Source organism: Lepidochelys olivacea (genome assembly GCF_965140295.1).
Source record: "Lepidochelys olivacea isolate rLepOli2 genome assembly, chromosome: 1".
Classification (NCBI taxonomy): Eukaryota; Metazoa; Chordata; order Testudines; family Cheloniidae; genus Lepidochelys; species Lepidochelys olivacea.
This window is the reverse complement of record NC_140411.1, coordinates 330783807-330804087: the sequence shown is the minus strand read 5'-3', so window position 1 is coordinate 330804087 and position 20281 is coordinate 330783807. Positions and strand designations below refer to the sequence as shown.

The following is a 20281-nucleotide window of genomic DNA, read 5'->3' as shown; positions in this document are numbered from 1 at the left end:
AAACTCTAAATCTGAAGTTAACTTTTTTATAATACTATTTTCTGTAGTCATTCAGACGCTTATCTTGGATTTTATAGGTGTCAGTTAAGCCTGCATTTTGTGAGAAACCAGAGACCTCTGTCTGGCTGTCTCTTATTTAGGTCTGCTTTAAGACATGTTATAAATCTAATAGTCATGGGCACATAGTGATCATAGAATCATAGAATATCAGGGTTGGAAGGGACCTCTGGATATCATCTAGTCCAACACCCTGCTCAAAGCAGGACCAATCCCCAACTAAATCATCCCAGGCAGGGCTTTGTCAAGCCTGATCTTAAAAACCTCTAAGGAAGGAGATTCTTCCACCTCCCTAGGTGATATGTCTTCATGTTTCAGCAGCACCTCCTTTGATGCTATACTGGAATAAGAAAACCATCACAAATGTTCACAGAACCCACTTGGGGCCTTTTTGACGTATTATTTTCTTTATAAAAATGTTTTTGGTAATTTCTGTACTGAAGCATTATTTACATTTTATAATTATGCTGATTCTCACAACCTTGTGCCTGGCACAGTAACATTGACTCGAGCATCACCGCTTCTCCGATTTCTCTGGAAATAGTTAATAATACTTAATCTCCACACATAGTTTACTGGAAACTCTTGCTAAAGAAATCAGTATGTTAGGTGCTTTACAGATAATGAACAAGCTCCATTCTTGGAAGAATTTGCAGCCCAAATACACACATACACAGAAAGACAGGAGTGCCCAGGACAACAAATGGAGTGGATGACTGATTACATTCAGCATGTGTTGGTTACACAATTTTTTGTGAAGAAGTTTGCCCACACTTTACAGTAGGGAGAATTAAGAGCTATAGGCCTTTTGGAAGGGGTTTATTGTGAGGAGATCACTCTGCAATAGCTACACTCTCTTTTTAGCGTGCTTATTACAGGATTTCAGGGGATCGACAGAACCAAATACCAGTCAAACTGATCTTTTTTTATTTGAAGAAACCTTATGAAGAAGCCTGACTTGCAGTAACAAGGAAAACAATGAAATGCAACTGCTTGCACTGCCAGAATGAAGTGATTAGACTTTATATTTTTATAAATGTGAGAAAACACTGCTAGTAAGTGTTTATTAACACTAGGCAAGCTTACCTCCTTCCCTCCTCCCCCCCGAACAGATCACTAGGTTGGTCCCACCCTACCCTGCCAATTCCCACAGATCAGTTGGAGGCCAAGGCCTTCTGTGCACAGGTTCAGCAAGCATGATGAGGTTGTTACAGAATTTAAGTTAATTCAGTAAATAACAGATTTTTACATTTATTATATTCTCCAAATTAAAACCTGATGTGCTGGGGCCTGTTGGTTGAATGAAAACTCTTGCACCTATAGCGAATTGAGGACACAATAAATATTCATGTGATCAACTGTATAAGCATATTAGAAAGGACAGCTGGCTCAGGAGGGCTCATTTGCTTGGTTTAGTTTCTGTTTCCATTTACATTAAGAAAATATGGCAAGAAGTTATTATCTGCCAGAGGATTTAATAGATACAGTAGAGGTTTGATTTTTTTCCCCTTCATGTGATCACTTCTGATATTTAACTATTGTACAAGAATAAATGTGAGAAAATAGCCCAGTGACTTTTTATACAATGCTATTTTAACTGTTCGGGGAGGGGGGGTGTAGAGAGGAAATGAGAGAACATTGCATGTATAGATGCAAGAAACATTACTTGTTGTAACACCTGCTTGTAATGTTCAGCTGTTTACAGGAGGCATGCTGAGAAATTTCTTGGAGCGCAGTATGGCTCTTGTGAATGGCTCTTGTGAATCTGAGTCAGTTTATAAAGAGAGCAAGAGATGGAAAGAAAAGAGGAAAAAGCAGAATTTTATTTAGCACCTAGGGTCTATTCTGGCCTTGTATATGCGCATCGAGCTGAAGCAAGCATATGGATCATAGCATATAACCAACTCCTGGATTTTTATTGCCCTTTCTAAAACATTAAATAAAAAAAACCTTTTGTGGCAGAGGTACAAAAACATGTCTTTGGACTAGTTTTATCTTTAAAACATAGAAATATTATTAAATATCTTTAAAAATAAAATAGTTTACAGATGGCTGTAAATAAATCAGTTAACTAAATCAGATCTTCCACAATTTTTTAATCAGTGTTATGTTAAAAATATGTCCTATCCCTTTGACTCCTAAATTCAGAATTCAAGACCTCTCTTGATTTTCCTTAAATTTGGTTGGTGCTAGTCATCACACTGTGCCAGGACAGACATCCAGCACTGGTATAGCAGTGGTCCTAGGCCAATTTGTACTCCTAAAGCAAATGCTTCAGGTTGGCCCCTTCAGTGACTTCGTTGGCCAACTTCAAAAATTCTGCAAACATTGCAGAGATGCCACCCTCTCTAATTTTTTCATAGTCATTCTGATTTTAATGTAATTATGCAATTAGTAATTCGGGTTTAAATCTACTAATTTTGCAAGCTAAAGCATGTAAAAAAATATGTGCGTGTCACGCACCATCACTGGGGTCCAACAAACACAGCAAATGGAATGGCCACTGGGGCACTCTTCTCCACTGCACCCTGTGGCACAGGCACAGACTGCACAGTGTGGGTCTGATAGTAGGCAAGCCATAGAAAATTTGAATGGGGTTGAAATGCTTTTGGATTCACTGCCCAAGCCATAGGCTGCATGTTGCATTCTAACTACCGCATGTGGACCGTGCTGGACCAGCAGAGTCCATAGGGGGCAGTTGGAGCACAACACACAACCTGTGGCTTGTGCTATGAATCCAGCACCACAAAACCCTGCTGACACTAGCCGCAGCTTGCTGCTTATCAGGCTCTTACTGCACAGTCTGGGGAGGAGAGAAGCTGGAGGGGCAGGAGGAGGCCTTGGAGGAGGCAGAGGAGGAGCAGTGGCAGAGGAGAGGGGGGGATTATCCCAGGAAGGAGGTCCAGTCCCAGGACTGGCCAAGGTAATTAAAGGCCTAAGCAGCATAAGAGGGCAACTTTCCTAGGGCAGTTCCTCCCCTTCTCCCTGTTTGGGGGTGGGAGTCAGGGGCACAAAGAGCGGGGATGGGCCCGTTGCAGGTTCCCAGAAGTCAAGCCTTCAAGCAGGCACTCATTTTTACAAAAGGGGCAGTAGAAACGTCAGGTCCCTTATGAGCACATTTGCCAGCATCCACGTCTGTAAGATTGCTATGCTCCAGTGCAAGCTTCCCAGTCCACTTTGGGATCTGGGGTTATGGCTTCACTCACTGGGTGGATAATTTTTTTAATGGGAAAGCAAAATACAATTTTTTTCACTAACCCCAATCAGCATGATAAAGGGCATGTGTGTGGATTTTGTGCCCAAGGTAGTGAATTTTCACAGTAATCGTGCAAAGCTGCTGAGGTGGCACTATTAATATTTTACTGGTTACAAATGTATTTGATATTCAGTATTTACTCAGAACCCTTTTTGACAGACCCTCTATCACAGACACTAAATAGAACATTACAATGTAAATACATTAAAAATTGGAGGTTGCTCTGGGCATGCAGTTGCTAATTATAGCTTGTCTTGTTCACTGAACTAGTTCTATTTTGTAATGGTTCACTTAATTACAATATGTGACTTTATTTTTAAAGGGAGATTTGTTTTATAGGAACCTCGTTGCTGGCATGGTACCACATCTAAAGTACCAGCTTTGTTTTATTGTTTGCCTGTTTGGTTATGTAAGTTTCCTATGTTACTACAATTTTCTTAAACTTTTACAGACTTTTAGCAACTGCATCTCACAATGCCAAGTTTCTGCAAATGTCACCAAAAGCAATAATTTTCTGACATAACAGACTTGTAAAGTGAAAACTGAATTTTTTCTCTAATCCAAGTCTGGTTGTATTAGCCTGTTTTGCTGAGGGTTACCTACAGCAAACTAGCAAGGTTGTTAGAGCAAAGAAAGTTAAGCGAGAGAAATGGCAATAGCCGAGATGAAAGGACAACTATCAAACTCAGCAAATAATCCTTACTAGCTATAATAAGATTATTTGTTTTATGATATGATAAAATACATCATCTTACTTTTAATAATTTATTTTGTTTTGAAGTGCTTGGCAAGTTAGGATAATTGCAGCCACCTCTAGGACAGAACATGGCAGTTGCTTAACAGCATAGAGCAACATGGCAAAACAGCATAAAGCTGCTAACCTACAAAGAGGTCTACAAGCACAAGCCCTATTCCCTGACCAAATCAATGGGACACTGTGGGGTGGTTAAGGGCCTGTGGTTTAGGATCCTTTTGCAGGATTGAGGCCTCACTCAGGAAATAAAATAAAGTATCAGACTGAAACTGCAGTAAGGGCTAGTTCCTGCAAGGTACTGATTAGCATTCTAGCACAATTCAGTCCAGCACAGCTTCAACCATGTGAGTAGTCCCATTGAAGTCTATGGAACTACTCACGCAGTGAAGCACATGCTGAAGTGTGTCACTGGATCAGAGCCAAAAAACTCAGCACCTTGCAGGATTGAGCCCTAGATGCTCAACACCACTGAGTGAAGGCAGAGGAACAGCATGGTCTGAAAAATAAATAAATGTATTAACGGGACCTGAAGAGCTTAAATATGACTATCATGTCGAAACAACTGTCACTTTTTGAGAAGACTTCAGAATAATGGGGGGGGGCAAATACACCCACCTGAAGAGAGAGAGCGTATTTCGTATATTATTGTTACATTAATTTAACATATTCCTAAATATTAACCATACACTGACCTATATAAAGTATATATTTCATCATGAATTTTCACCCATGTAGGTTATACACTGTGGGATCTGATAACACAAAGAAAGTTACTTACCCTCAAAAGAAAACTACACAGGATCTTTTATAACTCTTTACAATGGGATGAGCATGTATTCATCCACATCCAAAGGGAATGAAAATAAAGTGGGGCTCTTAAAACCATGTGTCACAATATTCCCCATGACTGCTGCAGGCTTGGACATCTGCAAAATATGAATTACAGTCTGGCTGCTGCAGTGATGAGAGATAAGAAGATAGAATTCTCTTTGCGGAATGTGTCTCAGACTACAGAGTCACTGTTGTTCAAAAGAAAAATATTTGGAGAGTTGCTTCCACTTAATTCCTTATACAAAGGCGTGAACAGACTAGTAAAGAACTTCAAAGACCAGTGGAAACATTCATTCCCCTGCTAAAGTGTTTTGTGCATTTTTCTTAAGCCATAGGTTCCAAATTGTTTTGTTTGGACAAAAGTAACTGTCAAGAAGCGAATTAAGAAAAAAAATAGCAGTTTAACAAAAGCTTAATTAAATGGTACATATTGGAGAGAATCTTACAGAGAATCCCCCTTCCCCCACCAAAACGTCCCCAGCTGGATATTAGGTGACAACACAATGTACCAAAGAAGCATCAAGATAGAAGCATTACATCATCAGAACAGAACTCTCATTGCCTTTTTTCTACCTTGTTAGGCAGGACACTGTTTCTAACAGCTGCCGAAAGTCACTTTTTCCCATTTAACACATAGCACTTAAGTGTAAAAGTTTTTCAATGGTGTGTAAACCTTTAAGCAAAAAACCAAACTCACCTCTGCCTCCCAATTTACAATTAAATTAGACTTATTTCTCATGTCCAGTATCCTTGTTATCTCCAGCATCAGGCCTGGTTACTGTTTGGATGGGAGACCTCCATGGAGTAGCTTAGTGAAGTTGCGTTAGTTATTCAATAAAAGGCACTCTTTCCTCTGAATCAGTACCAAACCAGTGACCCTGCATAGCTTTATGGGACCCTATGCTATTGACAGTATCATCTCTAGGTTAGAAATGGCAAGCACAGGAATTTTAGCCAGGGTATTCTAGCCAAATTCCAGCCTGGATAGTCCGAGTAGTTTCTTCCTACTTAAATTTCCCAAAGGGAGCTGCTTTGCTTTCTGATCTTAACTGTTGTATACTATTGCTCTGGTAATTTGATACAGCTGTGGCATTCCAGGCCAGAGGTGGCCACATTTCACTCACAGGTTAAATTATTATTGTAGATGCAGTATATAGTTTATGAAGTGATTTGATGCAAAAGGTACTTTATAAATGTACATTATTTCACTGTCAAGTTGCTGTTTTATTCCTTTTGGGTATCTAGTCTTCCATCAGTATACACATGTGGAAGTTATGCAGAATAAACTCTGTATTTTTGTACAAAATGAGATTACTCATAATTTATTAGATTTTTAATGTAAAGAAAGGTTTCAAACAAAGTGCCACCCTGTGGGTACTTATTTCCCAAGCAACAGTGCATTCTGCAAGTACCCGAGTTCATAGAATCAGACGATTAGGGTTGGAAGAGACCTCAGGAGGTCATCTAGTCCAACCCCCTGCCCAAAGCAGGACCAACCCCAACTAAATCATCCCAGCCAGAGCTTTGTCAAGCCAGACCTTAAAAACCTCTAAGGATGAAGATGCCACTACCTCCCTAGGTAACCCATTTCAGTGCTTCACCACCCTCCTAGTGAAATAGTGTTTCCTAATATCCAGCCTAGACTGTCCCCACTGCAACTTGAGACAATGGCTCCTTGTTCTGTCATCTGCTACCACCGAGAACAGCCGAGCTTCAGCCTCTGGAACCCACCTTCAGGTAGTTAAAAGCTGCTATCAAATCCCCCCCACCACATACACACTCTTCTCTTCAGCAGACTAAATAAGCCCAATCCCCTCATTCTCTCCCCATAAGTCATGTGCCCCAGCCCCCTAATCATTTTTGTTGCCCTCCACTGGACTCTCTCCAATTTGTCCACATCCTTTCTGTAGTGGAGGGGGGCCCAAAACTGGACGCAATACTCCAAATGTGGCCTCACTAGTGCCAAATAGAGGGGAATAATCACTTCCCTCGATCTGCTGGAAATGCTCCTACTAATGCAGCCCAATATGCCGTTAGCCTTCTTCTTCTAATTGTGACAGTATTACTAAACCTATAGCTAAATTTGTATTCTTGACTGAAGCATAATGTTAAAGAAGCACACAGTCTGACTGTGGATTGAGTTTCAGAGTAGTTACCTGTATCTTCAATTCAGAAAAGTAATGATTTGCTGCATTTCAGAAAGGGGTCAAATGGCATGAATAGTGTTTTCCTCAGTAATAGAAACAAAAGTTGCATTGGGGGTTTGTGAATTGTGATTGCATAAGAGATGTGCAAGGTGAGTTTATACGATCACCTCAGTGAACCTTTATAAAAGGAAAGGGAATTTTAACTTTGTTTTGTGGACACTGTGTATTCTGAACACATCACCTGTTAACAATTCATTTTATACTAGCAGTGAATGCTAAAATATTTGTAAAAATGTTTGTAAATGTATCTTTTCTCTGTACAGTTCTCTTTAGTTGCTAGGATAAAAAATATAGATTTTAATAAAGAAAACAGCAATAAAGCAATTGTTCTTCTGTCCCAGTCTTTTAACATCCAAATAATGGGCCAGATCCTTAGCTGATATAAATAAACATAGCTTCATTAATTTTGTAATCTAGTCCAGTTCTTTAAAAAGTAGTTTAGGGAGGCCCAATAATAACTAGACCATCTGAATTTTAGGAATCATTGTTGGTTAAATTTGAGTTAAAAAACAAAGCACATAACGAATAGTAAATTCTAGGGTTTGGTTTGTTTCCAAGTTTAAAACCTTTTTATTTTGCAAGTGTCATTTTCAGGAGTTATTAGGTTTTAAATCAAAGCAGATAATTTTTCTAAAAGACTAGATAATTATAGTACTCATATGCACCACTAATGACCTCTTCCATACAGGTTGCTCCATTCAGATTTGACACTAAACTTCAAACTACACTGTTGACAATGGCAGAAATTCAATGGTCTCTTTCAATGTTCTGGAGACTGGGGCATCTCTTGACAATTGGCCGTAGGAATTCACGCCGCTCCTTTATTGCTGTGGTGCTGGCTGATGTCCAGTGGCCAGTAGGAGGCCTTTTATTAGCAGACTGGATGATAGCCAGCCTTGAAAATATTTAATTTAGGAGCCTTCTGATCAGTTGGTGGTGCAATGTAATCAGCAAATGACTCAGATAAGATTGTGAATTGTGACTCGCCATCAAATTGTGACTCGCCTGATTTTTAAAAAATCAGGAGGAGATTTTGTGTTTAACCCTACTTCTAAAATTTGGGTTCCGGAAAAGAAATCCTGCCAGTTTAATTCTAAACCTGGAACCGTTAATAATAAACCACTTAGTTCTCCTCAGGAACTACTGGCTGCCTTACTCTTCAGTGGGAGGAAGGATGGTCCAGTGGTTAGGCCATGAACTTGGGAAGCCATAGGTTCAAGTCATTCCTCCACCACAGACTTCCTGTATGACCCCGGGCAAGTCACTTAGCCTTTCTGCCTCAGTTCCCAATGTGTAAAATGGGGCTAACAGTACTTCCCTACCTTACAGCGGTGTTGTAAGGATAAAAGCCCAGACATGGTGGTGCCCAGACATGTGGTAGTGAGTGTCATGTAAGTATAGTATAAGAAACAGATAGTTCCTTAGCCACACAGATTTTGAATAGAAATCCAGTTGTCAAGAGATGTAGAGATGCTTGTTATCAGTAGTTACCTGCCCTTTGCATATGAATAACACGATACGACTGAGTAGCTCTTTACCAAACTGTTCCAGGTACATCTCTGGAATAAAGAAAAAGGGAAAATTATGGGTTACAGCCCAGTCAAGGAGTCCTTTTGCATGTTGGAAAGGATAAGTGGGATTTGAAACTGCATAGTGCACCTGATTTCTAGGAGCAGCAAATTATTCCCCCACAAAATGCAAACCCTGTAACAATGAGAGCGGGTTGCATTGCTGTTGTGCCATGTCCATGGATCATCATTTCTGTATTCCACGTCTTGGCTGGCCTCCTCAGCTTAGACACAGAACAAGAAAATGTGAGGGGGAGAATGAGACGGAACTCAGAAAGAATGAGTGAATGAAGGGGAGGGCAGCAAAGTGAGAAGCAAGTTTGAGCTGAAAATGTTATAAGATTACACTTTACATTTGTGTCTATGCATACTGCACATACATGTTACGCTGTAACCGCACATTCGTCCTGACACGTGAATATGGAAACACAGTAAATCCCTGGTATGATTTGCAGTATCTTGAATGCATCTATTCAAATTATTTTCCACAGTAAAAAATATGTTTTGACTATAAAGAACATAATCTCTAGGTTGTACTTTTATAATAAAATCTAACAATAAAAGAAATTCTGTACACTGAGAGGTATGTGGCCAGGTGTGATTACTATTTATTGTGCAAAATTTAAACCTTTCACTGTTGCTTTCTCCTGCCATTCCCCACATCTGTTTGTTTCGCCCACTTGTAGCATCTTGTCCTCTGCCAAGTTTGTAAGCGCTCTGAGGCATCTGACTTCATGTCTGTACAGCATCTGACACAAGGAGGTACTGAACCCTCACTGGGGCCAATAGACACGATAGCAATACAAATAATAACTGGCTCTGTGCACCTGTTTCTTTGTTTTTAATTTACCTGGGAAATTCTTGAAAATGTGGCCATCTGTTTTTCTGTGGATACCACTGCCTACTGCAACATTTGTTAACTATAAATATTTTTCCCTGTCTAGCTGTACCCCATAAAATAGGGAGGATAATTGATGGAAGTCCTGCTGATCGCTGTACAAAACTAAAAGTCGGAGACCGGATCTTAGCTGTGAATGGCCAGTCTATTATTAACATGCCTCATGCAGATATTGTGAAGCTAATTAAAGATGCAGGTCTTAGTGTAACACTACGCATCATTCCTCAGGAGGGTAAGTAATTGAGCCTTAAAGCCCAGGAAGAAAGTTATGTTACCTCCAGTTAGTTTGAAGCGTTTTTGTTTTGAAGCTTGTATACGCAGTACATAAAGGTTACAGCTGCAACCCTAGAACTAGCTAGAATATTATCTGAATGCTTGAAAACAATCTAATTGTGGATGTATGTTTCAAAGAACTTCAAGAAACCTGATGGCAGAGGGAGTACTGCAGTGGGTATGCTATAGACTTGTGGAAGAACTGCCTTCTGACATGGGTGTAAAGTACTCACTGAAAGGCCTGATTTTGAGCTCACTCCTTTTTATATGATTGAACTCCACTGACTTCAATTGAGTTAGTCATTATTTTCACAAATGTAAGAGAACAAAATCAAGTCCTTAGCCAGTGGGAAATAAGTGACTCACAAACTGCCATCTTGTGTATTCATTTATACCTGTAGTGAGTGACTGCAAAAACGGATGTAAAATGCCACCACTGGAGTAAAGGGAGAAATTTGCTTTGATACTGCTTTGCACATATATAAGTGACTATGCAAGTTAGGGGAAAACCAAGCTCCAAAGGGCTCAGTTTGTCAGATGCAGACAAGGTAACAGACTCATTATTGTTGGCATCACCCTACAAACCAATCAGTGCAGTTTCTTTGATGTGAGCTTCGTGTAATTTAAGTTGAAAGAGCTGCGGTGCTAGCATATGAATTCCACTGCATTAAAGAAACTGTGACTTTAAGTCCCAGGAGCAGGATTCTAGTGTGGATAGGAATGTCAAATACAGAAAGCAATGAGATTACTTGCTGATCTGTGTGCTATTTAGATGATCTTCAGCTCTGTCGGTGCTCTCAGCTTAACTCATACTGAGTATAATGCTCTTCTACTAGTATATCGAAGAAATTGGCAGGCGCTGGCCCAGGATAACGCTACCCCTACTTCAGTGTGAAGAAACACCTAAATGTACAGGAAGAGCACAGGTCGTCTCCTCTTAGCAGATACTCCGTAAAGCATTCACCCATTCCAAATAGCAATTAGATCCATACGTCCAGTTCAAATTTATTCAGATGCTTTCTTTTGTTCAGAAAGAGATTTAAAGTTAGTGGCATACATTAACCAGAGATCTGTTTTGTAAACCTCTTCAGGCATGGGTTATATAGTGTATAATCCATGCTATGCCATTTAAAGCAGCCTTGTGTAGGCATTTAGCTAACAAAAAGGTATACTAGCAAATAGGTCCACCCCAGTGACACTGGTTAATTTACATAGAAAAGAAAAAGCAGAGGCACATCTGAAATGTTGAGTGCTGCACCACAGGCAGACTCTGGAGCTGCTGGTTCTAGAGGTTACAGCAACAGGTATCATGAGACTTGGATTCTGTTCCTGGTTCTGCTGCTGACTCACTGACACTGGGCACGTACTTAACCTCAAATGTCAGTTTCCCCATAAATAAAAAGAGGTAACAGTATCTAAAAGCTTTGTGAAGTGCACTCAGGTGAAAAGGTGCTATAGAAATGCAAAGCACTAGTATTAATGTACGATTTGACTGGTGTCTATGAGTGTCTGGCGTAGGCATGAGGGATCATATTTTCAAACCAGCCTTCGAAATTTTGAAGCACAAATCACACTTGCACATGCAAACTGTACTGTTAGACATGTAAATATGCAATGTACACACACCGGTGCTGTTTGTGCCTTCAGCCTCAAACTTTTTGGATGCAAATTTAGAGGTATTTTTGACAATTTGTCCTAAATTAGACCAAAAAATTAAAAAATTAAATGATCCTAAAAGTATCAAACTTTGAAAATAGTCATAGGTATAAAATAATCAATTGTTATGGAAAGTTGAATAAATAGGCAATAGGAAATTGTTAAATTAACAAAAAAGCCCTAGATCAAATTAACTAGTTAATAGTAATGCCACTTAACCTTACAAAAAGAACTAACAATGGCTCAATAGACAGCTGTTGAGGACAGTTTGTGTGTGTGTGTATATGTACATATATATATATATAAATATAGATATAGATATGAGTCTAGAAGTACATGTGTGTGTAAGGGTGTGTGTGTGTGTATATATATATTACACACACAGCAACCCTTTTAAAACATGTGCTGATTTTTTCACTGATCAGTTTGAGTCAGATCGTGGCCCCACTTGTCCAGCTGCAAATGGGAGGAAGAGCCCACTCATGTCCCTACACCAGCTATGTACATTGTGTGTCGTAGTAGCTAAGAATAAGTATCTTCTGCAGAGCTGCTGTATCCCCTCTTGTGCTTGTGAGCAGAGCCCAGGCCCTTTCTGCCTCCTGCCCAGCCCACACACACATATAAAAGTACATCCCAGATATTAGGGGAAATAATCTGTACCATATATAAGCCTAGTGCAGGGTATTGCTTCTTCCCTCAACCTGGAGCAAGGGGAAACCTGGAGGCAGATTGGTCTCCCTTGCTTGTGGCGAAGCCACAGTCTAGCACTTTATTTGTATGCTGTATGCCTTTCCCTACCCTTCTTCTTTTTAGATATTGGGTTTTGGGGAAAGGACTGGGTTTCTACAGTGTACAGTTGTAGAGCTCCTAGGACATTTTGCATGCTGTTGTGATACAAATGATAATCAGAGTTGGTTAATATGTATTTATAAAGGTTGGTTCCACTGTCCGTTACCCAACCTGACAGCTCAAAACTCCATTTGACTTCAAAAGCAGCAGGAGCAAACAAAGGCATTTTACATCTTGTTGCAAAGTTTGTCATCCCATCACTGTAATGAAAGCAGGAAGATTCTTCATTCTCCCCAAATGAAAAGTTTCCAAATATCAATATTTATAAGGTTTTAAAAGAAACTATGAACCACAGCAGCTCTTTGCCCAGTTCAATTGAGTTTTAAATGACAGATGTGTCAGCCAGAGTTGTAAAAGTGACCAAGATTACAGATCTCAGAGATCAAATGAAGTCCAGTAGGTTTAGATGTCTTAAAATCTAATTATGAGCCAAGATAATAAAAGCAACAAAACATAAATAATTGGAGGTAGAGTGTTACAAAAATTATTATTGTCTACCTTTGCCCTTTATTAAATGCCGCACTGTGACAGCTCTTTAATCTCCAGCTTCCCATTATGCAGAGCTGAACAGTCCAGCTTCAGCACCAAGCTCAGAGAAACAGAGCCCCCTGGCACAGCAACACAGCCCGATGGCTCAGCAGAGTCCAGTAGCACAGCAGAGCCCTGTAGCACACCACAGTCCTGTAGCACAACCACCACCTCCACAACCTCTCCAGTTACAAGGACATGACAACAGGTAAGAGCAGCTGCTCCCCATTCTGCTTCCTTTAGGTACAGTGTGAGACCTGATCCAATCGAGCTTCTCTCTGTTTCTAACTACTGTGACCTATCATGTTACCTGTTGCCAATATTCGAGTGGCAACATTTATAAAACATAAATTGTGGGTGGGATGAAACTGAAAAGTGTCGTTCACCTACATGTGTGAGAGATGTCGGTCTACACAAGGATCAAAACTTTCCCGAAACAGGGAGCGCTGTGTTAAAACTTCAGATTCTCAGAACTATTTACTGGCATGATATTTTTTGCCAGAGAACTAAATTATGTTCCAGTATCTCTTGCTCATAACTTCACTGCTAATAAACTTCATTTTTATGTTCCTGACATTTGCGAAACACATTTATGTCAAGTATGCTCTTGGTGAAATGGCCTTCTTTTTAGCCCTCACACCTACCTCCATGTCTTCTGCATGATAAAGCACAGTTGTCAATACAATATTTTTCAGTTCGACAACAGATTTTATCTACAGCAAATTGATTTTTCCCCAGCTGATTTCTCTCAATACATGTATTTTTGTGTGTATACAACTTAGTTTATCTGTGAATGAAATGATACAGTGTATTACTTAGTGAGCTGAGAGGGAATCTAAAGTGTTGTGACCAGCTACATTAAGACCAGAATGTATTTGAAATACATTTAGGTTGTGGAATAATACAATAGTTCTTACATTATGTGATTTTCCATCAACATTCTTTTGTCATTGGATTAATTTGGGGCTTGTCAAATAAAACTGATTACACTGTCGGTCTTTATGCTAAATGTGACCGAGTAATGTACCTCAGCCAGACCGTGACCCATAAACAATAAATGCCAGTGCCAGAGTCTCTGCATTTTATTGTAGATCAGGTTCTATGCCCTGTAAATCACCTGTGCTTAATGCACAAATCCTATTTACTAGGGCTGTCAAACAATTAAAAAAATTAATCGTGATTAATCACGAGATTAAAAAAAATTGTGATTAATGGCAGTTTTAATTGCACTGTTAAACAATAATAGAATACCATTAATTTAAAGATTTTAGATGTTTTCTACATTTTCAAATATGTTGATTTCAATTACAGCACAGAATACAAAGTGTACAGTGTTCACTTTATATTATTATTTTTATTACAAATATAAATCGTATTTTTCAATTCAACTCATGCAAGTACTGTAGTGCAATCTCTTTTTTGTGAAAGTGCAATTTAAAGATGTAGATTTTTTTTACATAACTGCACTGAAAAATAAAGCAATGTAAAACTTTAGAGTCTGCAAGTCCACTCAGTCCTACTTCCATGCTGATGACAGACGCATGGAAGCATGTCCTCTGGAATGGTGGTAGAAGCATGAAGGGGCATACGAATGTTTGACATGTAAATACCTTGCAATGCTGACTACAAAAGTGCCATGCGAACACCTGTTCTCACTTCAGGTGACATTGTAAATAAGAAGTGGGCAGTATTATCTCCTGTAAATATAAACAAACTTGTTTGTCTTAATGATTGGCTGAACATGAAGTAGGACTGAGTGGACTTGTAGGCGCTAAAGTTTTACAGTGTTTTGTTTATGTATGTAGTTATGTCACAAAAAAATCTACATCTGTAAGTTGCACTTTCACTAAAGAGTTTGTACTGTAGTTCTTATATGAGATGAATTGAAAAATACTATTTCTTTTATATATCTTTTTTACAGTGCAAATATTTGTAATCAAAAATAATAATATAAAGTGAGCCCTGTACACTTTGTATTCTGTGTTGTAATTGAAATCAATACATTTGAAAATGTAGAAAAACAGTCAAAAATATTTTGAATAAATTTAAACTGGTATTCTGTTATTGTTTAACAGTGTGATTAAAACTATAATTAATCATGATCACTTGAGTTAACTGTGATTAATTGACAGCCCTAATATGTACTTATCCAAAATGCCTTTCTCCTCCATTTCTACCAGTGTCACCAATATAGATATTTCTTGGGAGTAATGGATGGGTTTTAAATTCTGGTCCCCAGTCATCTCCTGCACTCCCGGGACACTGGGTCTCATGTAGCTGGGGAGTCTTTCCTCTCTCTTATGCACACAGTGCATGAGATGGTGCTGCCAAGAGTTCATAGAATCATAGAATATCAAGGTTGGAAGGGACCTCAGGAGGTCATCTAGTCCAACCCCCTGCTCAAAGCAGGACCAATCCCCAATTTTTGCCCCAGATCTCTAAATGGCCCCCTCAAGGATTGAACTCACAACCCTGGGTTTAGCAGGTCAATGCTCAAACCACTGAGCTAACCCCCCCCCCGAGTTGAGTTCTCAGCAGACTCCCCTGTGCTACACCACACAGGAAAAGACAGCCCATGTGCCAGATTGCAAGGGCAGTCCGTGAATTTTGGTCCTGATACCCATACATTCAGTGGCATTGCAACCATGCAGCGGGAGTGGCACTCCAGACCGTACTGTTTGAGTGACCTGCCATACTGATTTAATTCAGGGCCACTGTTTAAAAAGGGGTCAAGCCATGCCCCCCTCCCAGCTCCATGGCCATTTTGAGCAAGTGCAAAAACATGGAGTAAGCAGCGATGATTGCACCCCCACAGTCGCGCACTGACTTATACAGTTTTTCAAGTTCCTTTTCCTTACATTTCATTAGACACTTGCCTGACAGTGCCAGCTCCAGAAAGATGCATGCTTCTCTTAAAGTAATAACTGTAGAACCCAATCCTAAAAATGCTTTTCAAACCCCATCAGAAGTCCCATTGACCAGCACAATACTCGATAATAAATGTTTGCAAGATTGGGACCTTAGTTTGTGACATATAAACTATAAAGTTCTTAAAGGATGGCCTGTCCACTATGTGACTGAATATCCAGTAAGGTATATGCATTAACACACCTATTTACATATTCAACAAGAAATAGTATTGTTACAACTTGTGTATAGCATAGCATCATCCTCTGGAATACCGATATGCCAGTATATTGTGAATTTGTGTTAAGTTGTCCAGTGTTTCAGAAATAATTCTGTTATTATTAGCTGACATTGGGTAGTATTTTACCCATTTTTAATATTACAATTTGTTTATATAGTCATTCACCAGAAAAAGTTGTTGTTCTGTATCAGTCAGTCAAAATACTAAGTCATATTTAATATTTTAAAAAGACAAACAATAAATTTACTTTTCTTATTAAACAGACTCAATATTACAATAAGCCTAGATTCTCTATGTCCTTGTAACATGGAATCACTATACTAAAGAAGCAAAGAAGAAAAGAAGCTTTGATATAAAAAAGCAGATCCCATTATGAATACTTTGTGCATGTTTTAATAGTATATGTGTCAGGTCTATGTTTGCAATCTCTATGAAAATAATTCAAGTTTCAAATCATTTTCCCTCTTATCTCTGTTTGGAAATAGAGCTAGGAATGGCTAGTTTACAGAAATGTATACTGTAGCAATAAAGCATATACATTGCAGCCTAAGACAAAGCCATCTAACATATTATGCAAGTTATTTCCAGGGAGAAATGAACAAAGACAGAAAACAATGCTCGCATTAATTTGCATAACTAAGCATTTTCCTTGAAAACCAAGTACAGATTCCCTTTTCATGGTGTGAGTATTATTACTAGGTACATTGAAGCTTTATTAGAGCAGAGCCTGAAATACACATCAGACAAAAAAGACTGTTAGGATCTTCTTTCAACTAGTTAGCAATTAAAACAATATTTATATAGTATTAAGTCCTTATTAACCAAATTCTGTTTCCTTCATTCATAAATGTGCAGCACATTCTAGATCTGCATTTAAATCATAGAATGGCTTACTCGGAATTGCTACTATAAGATCTTGCAGGATACTACATCAACGATTTCTTTCTATTAGCCAGATTATATCTGATACAAAGAAAATGTCCATTTCTGAATTTGAGAGCTCACCAAAAAAAAAAAAAAGCTTTTACATTAGTAAAATATAGAGGCTGTAAACCTCTGAATCTCTTCAATATTTTAAATCCTTAGTTAGTCTACTGCACTCTGAGTTCTGGAAAAGCAATAAACAAATTCAGTCTTTTGCTTTGTATTATATTTTCTTGTGTGACATTTGGTCTTTGGGTTAGACAAGGTACATCAGAGTCAGGACTCCTGGAGTCTGTTCCTGTTACTGCCATTTAGGGCCCTGATCCCACTGAGGTCTATGGGGAAATTATACTGTACTGCCTTGGTCAAGTCACTTACGGCCAAATTTTCAAAAGTAATCTCTAATTTAAGATACCTCAATTTTTGCCTTGGAAAGCTCATCTCAGCTGCACCATTTGCCTCTCAGTGAAGCCCAGTTTGACACAATTTTACAGCTGTTCAGTTGCTTTTTATCTCTCAGTATTGCATTTAATGCCTTTCTGCAAATTCTTTTAGCATTGTTCAGCTTTCTGAAATTTTAAAGAACTAAAATAATCATTCTAACTTACTCAGTTATAGGTCAGAAGTAAAAGCAAGACAGGATGTGAAACCCGACATCCGACAACCTCCATTTACTGACTACAGGCAGCCTTCAGCGGACTATAGACAGCCTCCGTTAGACTACAGGCATCCTCCAGTAGTGGATTACCAGCAGCCACCACCTCTGGACTACAGACAGCCACCTTTAATAGATTACAGACAACATTCTCCTGACACCAGGCAATATCCTCTGTCAGATTACAGGCAGCCCCAGGTACAAAGTGAAATAATCACAGCTCTGAAAACAGGGTTTTTATATGGACCTGAACATTTGTATTCTGATTCCAATTTTTTTTTGAAGAAATTAATTCCAACTTCATTCATACCTGTAAAGTGCTTTATTTTTACACTAAAATAACACTATTTATAATACTGTTGTTACAGCTGCAAGTCGACTATTTGTTATGTTTTGGAGAGTTCAAACAATGATGAGAAAATGCACTTTCCAGAACATTATTCTTCTCCAGCCACTGTATACCAGCAGCATAAATAGTCTCTTACCACGGGCTGTGCTTTAAAGGCACAATCCAGCCCTAAATCAATAAACTCTGGCTGTATCCAGGTCACATGGAATTTCTACATAAATTATCATCTTTCTGTCACTGTAGCAGACATACCTTATTTATAATCAGAAAAATTACAAATATCTCTATGACTTTGAGTCTGAAAAGGAAACTTCTCCTTTTTCAGAAGATCAATCTTGTATATGTTTGGACTTGATGTGAAATAATCTATGTGAGCAGAAACGATCTATACACAAATTAGCCAGATGTCTCTTTTTACACAGAGCCCAGTCTTGCAATGCTTATTCCCAGAAGTAAGCCTTATGTTTGATTTGAATGGGAATGTTCTCATGAGTGGTGTTTACTAATGGGTGTCAGGATTGAAGGATCTGGTGCAAATTTGGGTTATAAAATCTCCCCCTTTCCTTGCCTAAGGGATGAAAAAGCAGATGTCAGAAAGTTTATTAAATCAAGAGGCACATGGTCTAAGTTTCAAGAAGTCCGCATGAAGACCACATTCCTAGGTCAACCCCCTATAGAGTTCACTTCTAGGGCCATATTTTCAAAGCAGGCACACATGCTGTTTCCATGTAAATATGTACATACCTGTTTGTGTAAAAATATATATTTCAAATGACTTCTTTGTACAAGCATATTGGATAATTCCACATTCAAACATATGTTCAAAGGGATTGGTTGTGTTTTTTTCCTTAATGTGCACAAATCCATTCACATAATTAATTTGTTTTTACTCTCTGTGTCTATACAGGATTTTGATTATTTCACTGTTGACATGGAGAAGGGAGCCAAAGGGTTTGGATTTAGTATTCGAGGAGGAAGGGAGTACAAAATGGATTTGTATGTGCTGAGGTTAGCAGAAGATGGGCCAGCAATAAGAAATGGAAGGATGAGGGTGAGTAATTTAACTCTTCTGAAACAGCTCCATAACGTAAATTCTAAGGGATATATTTTTTTCAGAAGATTTTGTGCACTGCATGTAAGAAATAGTTATATTTTGTGACAAGATCAGATAGAAATCGTATAATACTTGTCCAGAGAAGGACAAACACTTTTATATTGTTAAATGGCCTAACAAGGGCTGAAGAAATTACATTAAATAGACAGTAGGTCTAGGTAATTTATTTGTGGATTGGATATGTCATTTTTGATTGCTTTTGTCATAAACATACAGCTACAGGTAGCATAAAATCCCTCCTTTACCTGTAAAGGGTTAAGAAGCTCAGATAACTTGGTTGGCACCTGACCAAAAGGACCAATAAGGGGAGAAGGTACTTTCAAATCTGTGGGGGAAGGTTTTTGTTTTGTGTTTCTTTGTGTTCTCTCCGGGACAGCGAGGAACCAGGGCAGGGAAACTACATCTCCTATGACCTTGAGGAAGTCACTTCACTTCTGTCTCACCTCAAATTGTTTCACCCACTTCAATTCTAATATCTTTGGTCAGGGACTAACTTTCACTATTTGTTTGTATATCACCTAGTACAATGGAGCTCCAAACTCAGTTGAAGCTTCTAGGTGTTGTTATAATATAAATAATAATAAAAACCACAGCAGTGCACTGAGTGTGACAAAATTGCAAAGTTAATTTAGGAAATTCCACATGACTTTAAAAACGTGTTATATATAAGAAAAATAAGTGGATCAAAATATGTGCTTTGGGTCTGTCCAGCTGTTGTAGTGAAGAGTTTATCTGAAGAGTAGGTATAAACTCATCTACACTTGCACTTTAATACATAACAATTCATTGAGTGCACAAAAAAGTGTGGGGAAAGGCAACCATGACAGTACAGTTAGACCAAGAATCAGCACAAACTTTTCCTTAAAATATAAAACAAATGCCTACTAGTTGCTCCAATATTTAATTATAAAGATGGGAAATGGAAAAATAGTGCTACGCTAGAAAGAGAATGGCTTGTTGTAATGCTGCAGTTCTGAATGAAATTCTGCCCTCACTTGCATCCCATGCAACCGGAACAAGTCTACTTTCTGTCTTGAAAGAATACGGCAGTCTAACCATGCTAATACAAAGTTAAAGGTGAAAAATTTCATCACACAAGTCAGGATTTTCAGAAATTTTGTTATGGTCCGTGTGTCACTGTTAGCTAGCACACTTTGCACATACAGTTTGTAAGACTCGATTTGGTCCTGGAGTATGCATAAGCCACAAAGCCC

General features: G+C 38.7%; 1 protein-coding gene across 7 annotated transcripts in view; it reads left to right on the top strand.

The window, feature by feature from the left end:
• Positions 1 to 20281, top strand: part of MAGI2 (membrane associated guanylate kinase, WW and PDZ domain containing 2) — a 1196373-nt gene that overhangs the window by 1119164 nt on the left and 56928 nt on the right. For 5 of the 7 annotated variants that reach the window (XM_084630708.1, XM_084630706.1, XM_084630710.1 and 2 more), the window contains 4 exons: positions 9618 to 9803; positions 12911 to 13085; positions 17562 to 17802; positions 18861 to 19004. In XM_084630708.1, the coding sequence (XP_084486834.1) occupies positions 9618 to 9803; positions 12911 to 13085; positions 17562 to 17802; positions 18861 to 19004 (746 nt within the window). Of the gene's footprint in view, positions 1 to 9617; positions 9804 to 12895; positions 13086 to 17561; positions 17803 to 18860; positions 19005 to 20281 lie in introns of all 7 variants that reach the window. The other 2 variants (XM_084630707.1, XM_084630704.1) reach the window with 1 other exon arrangement.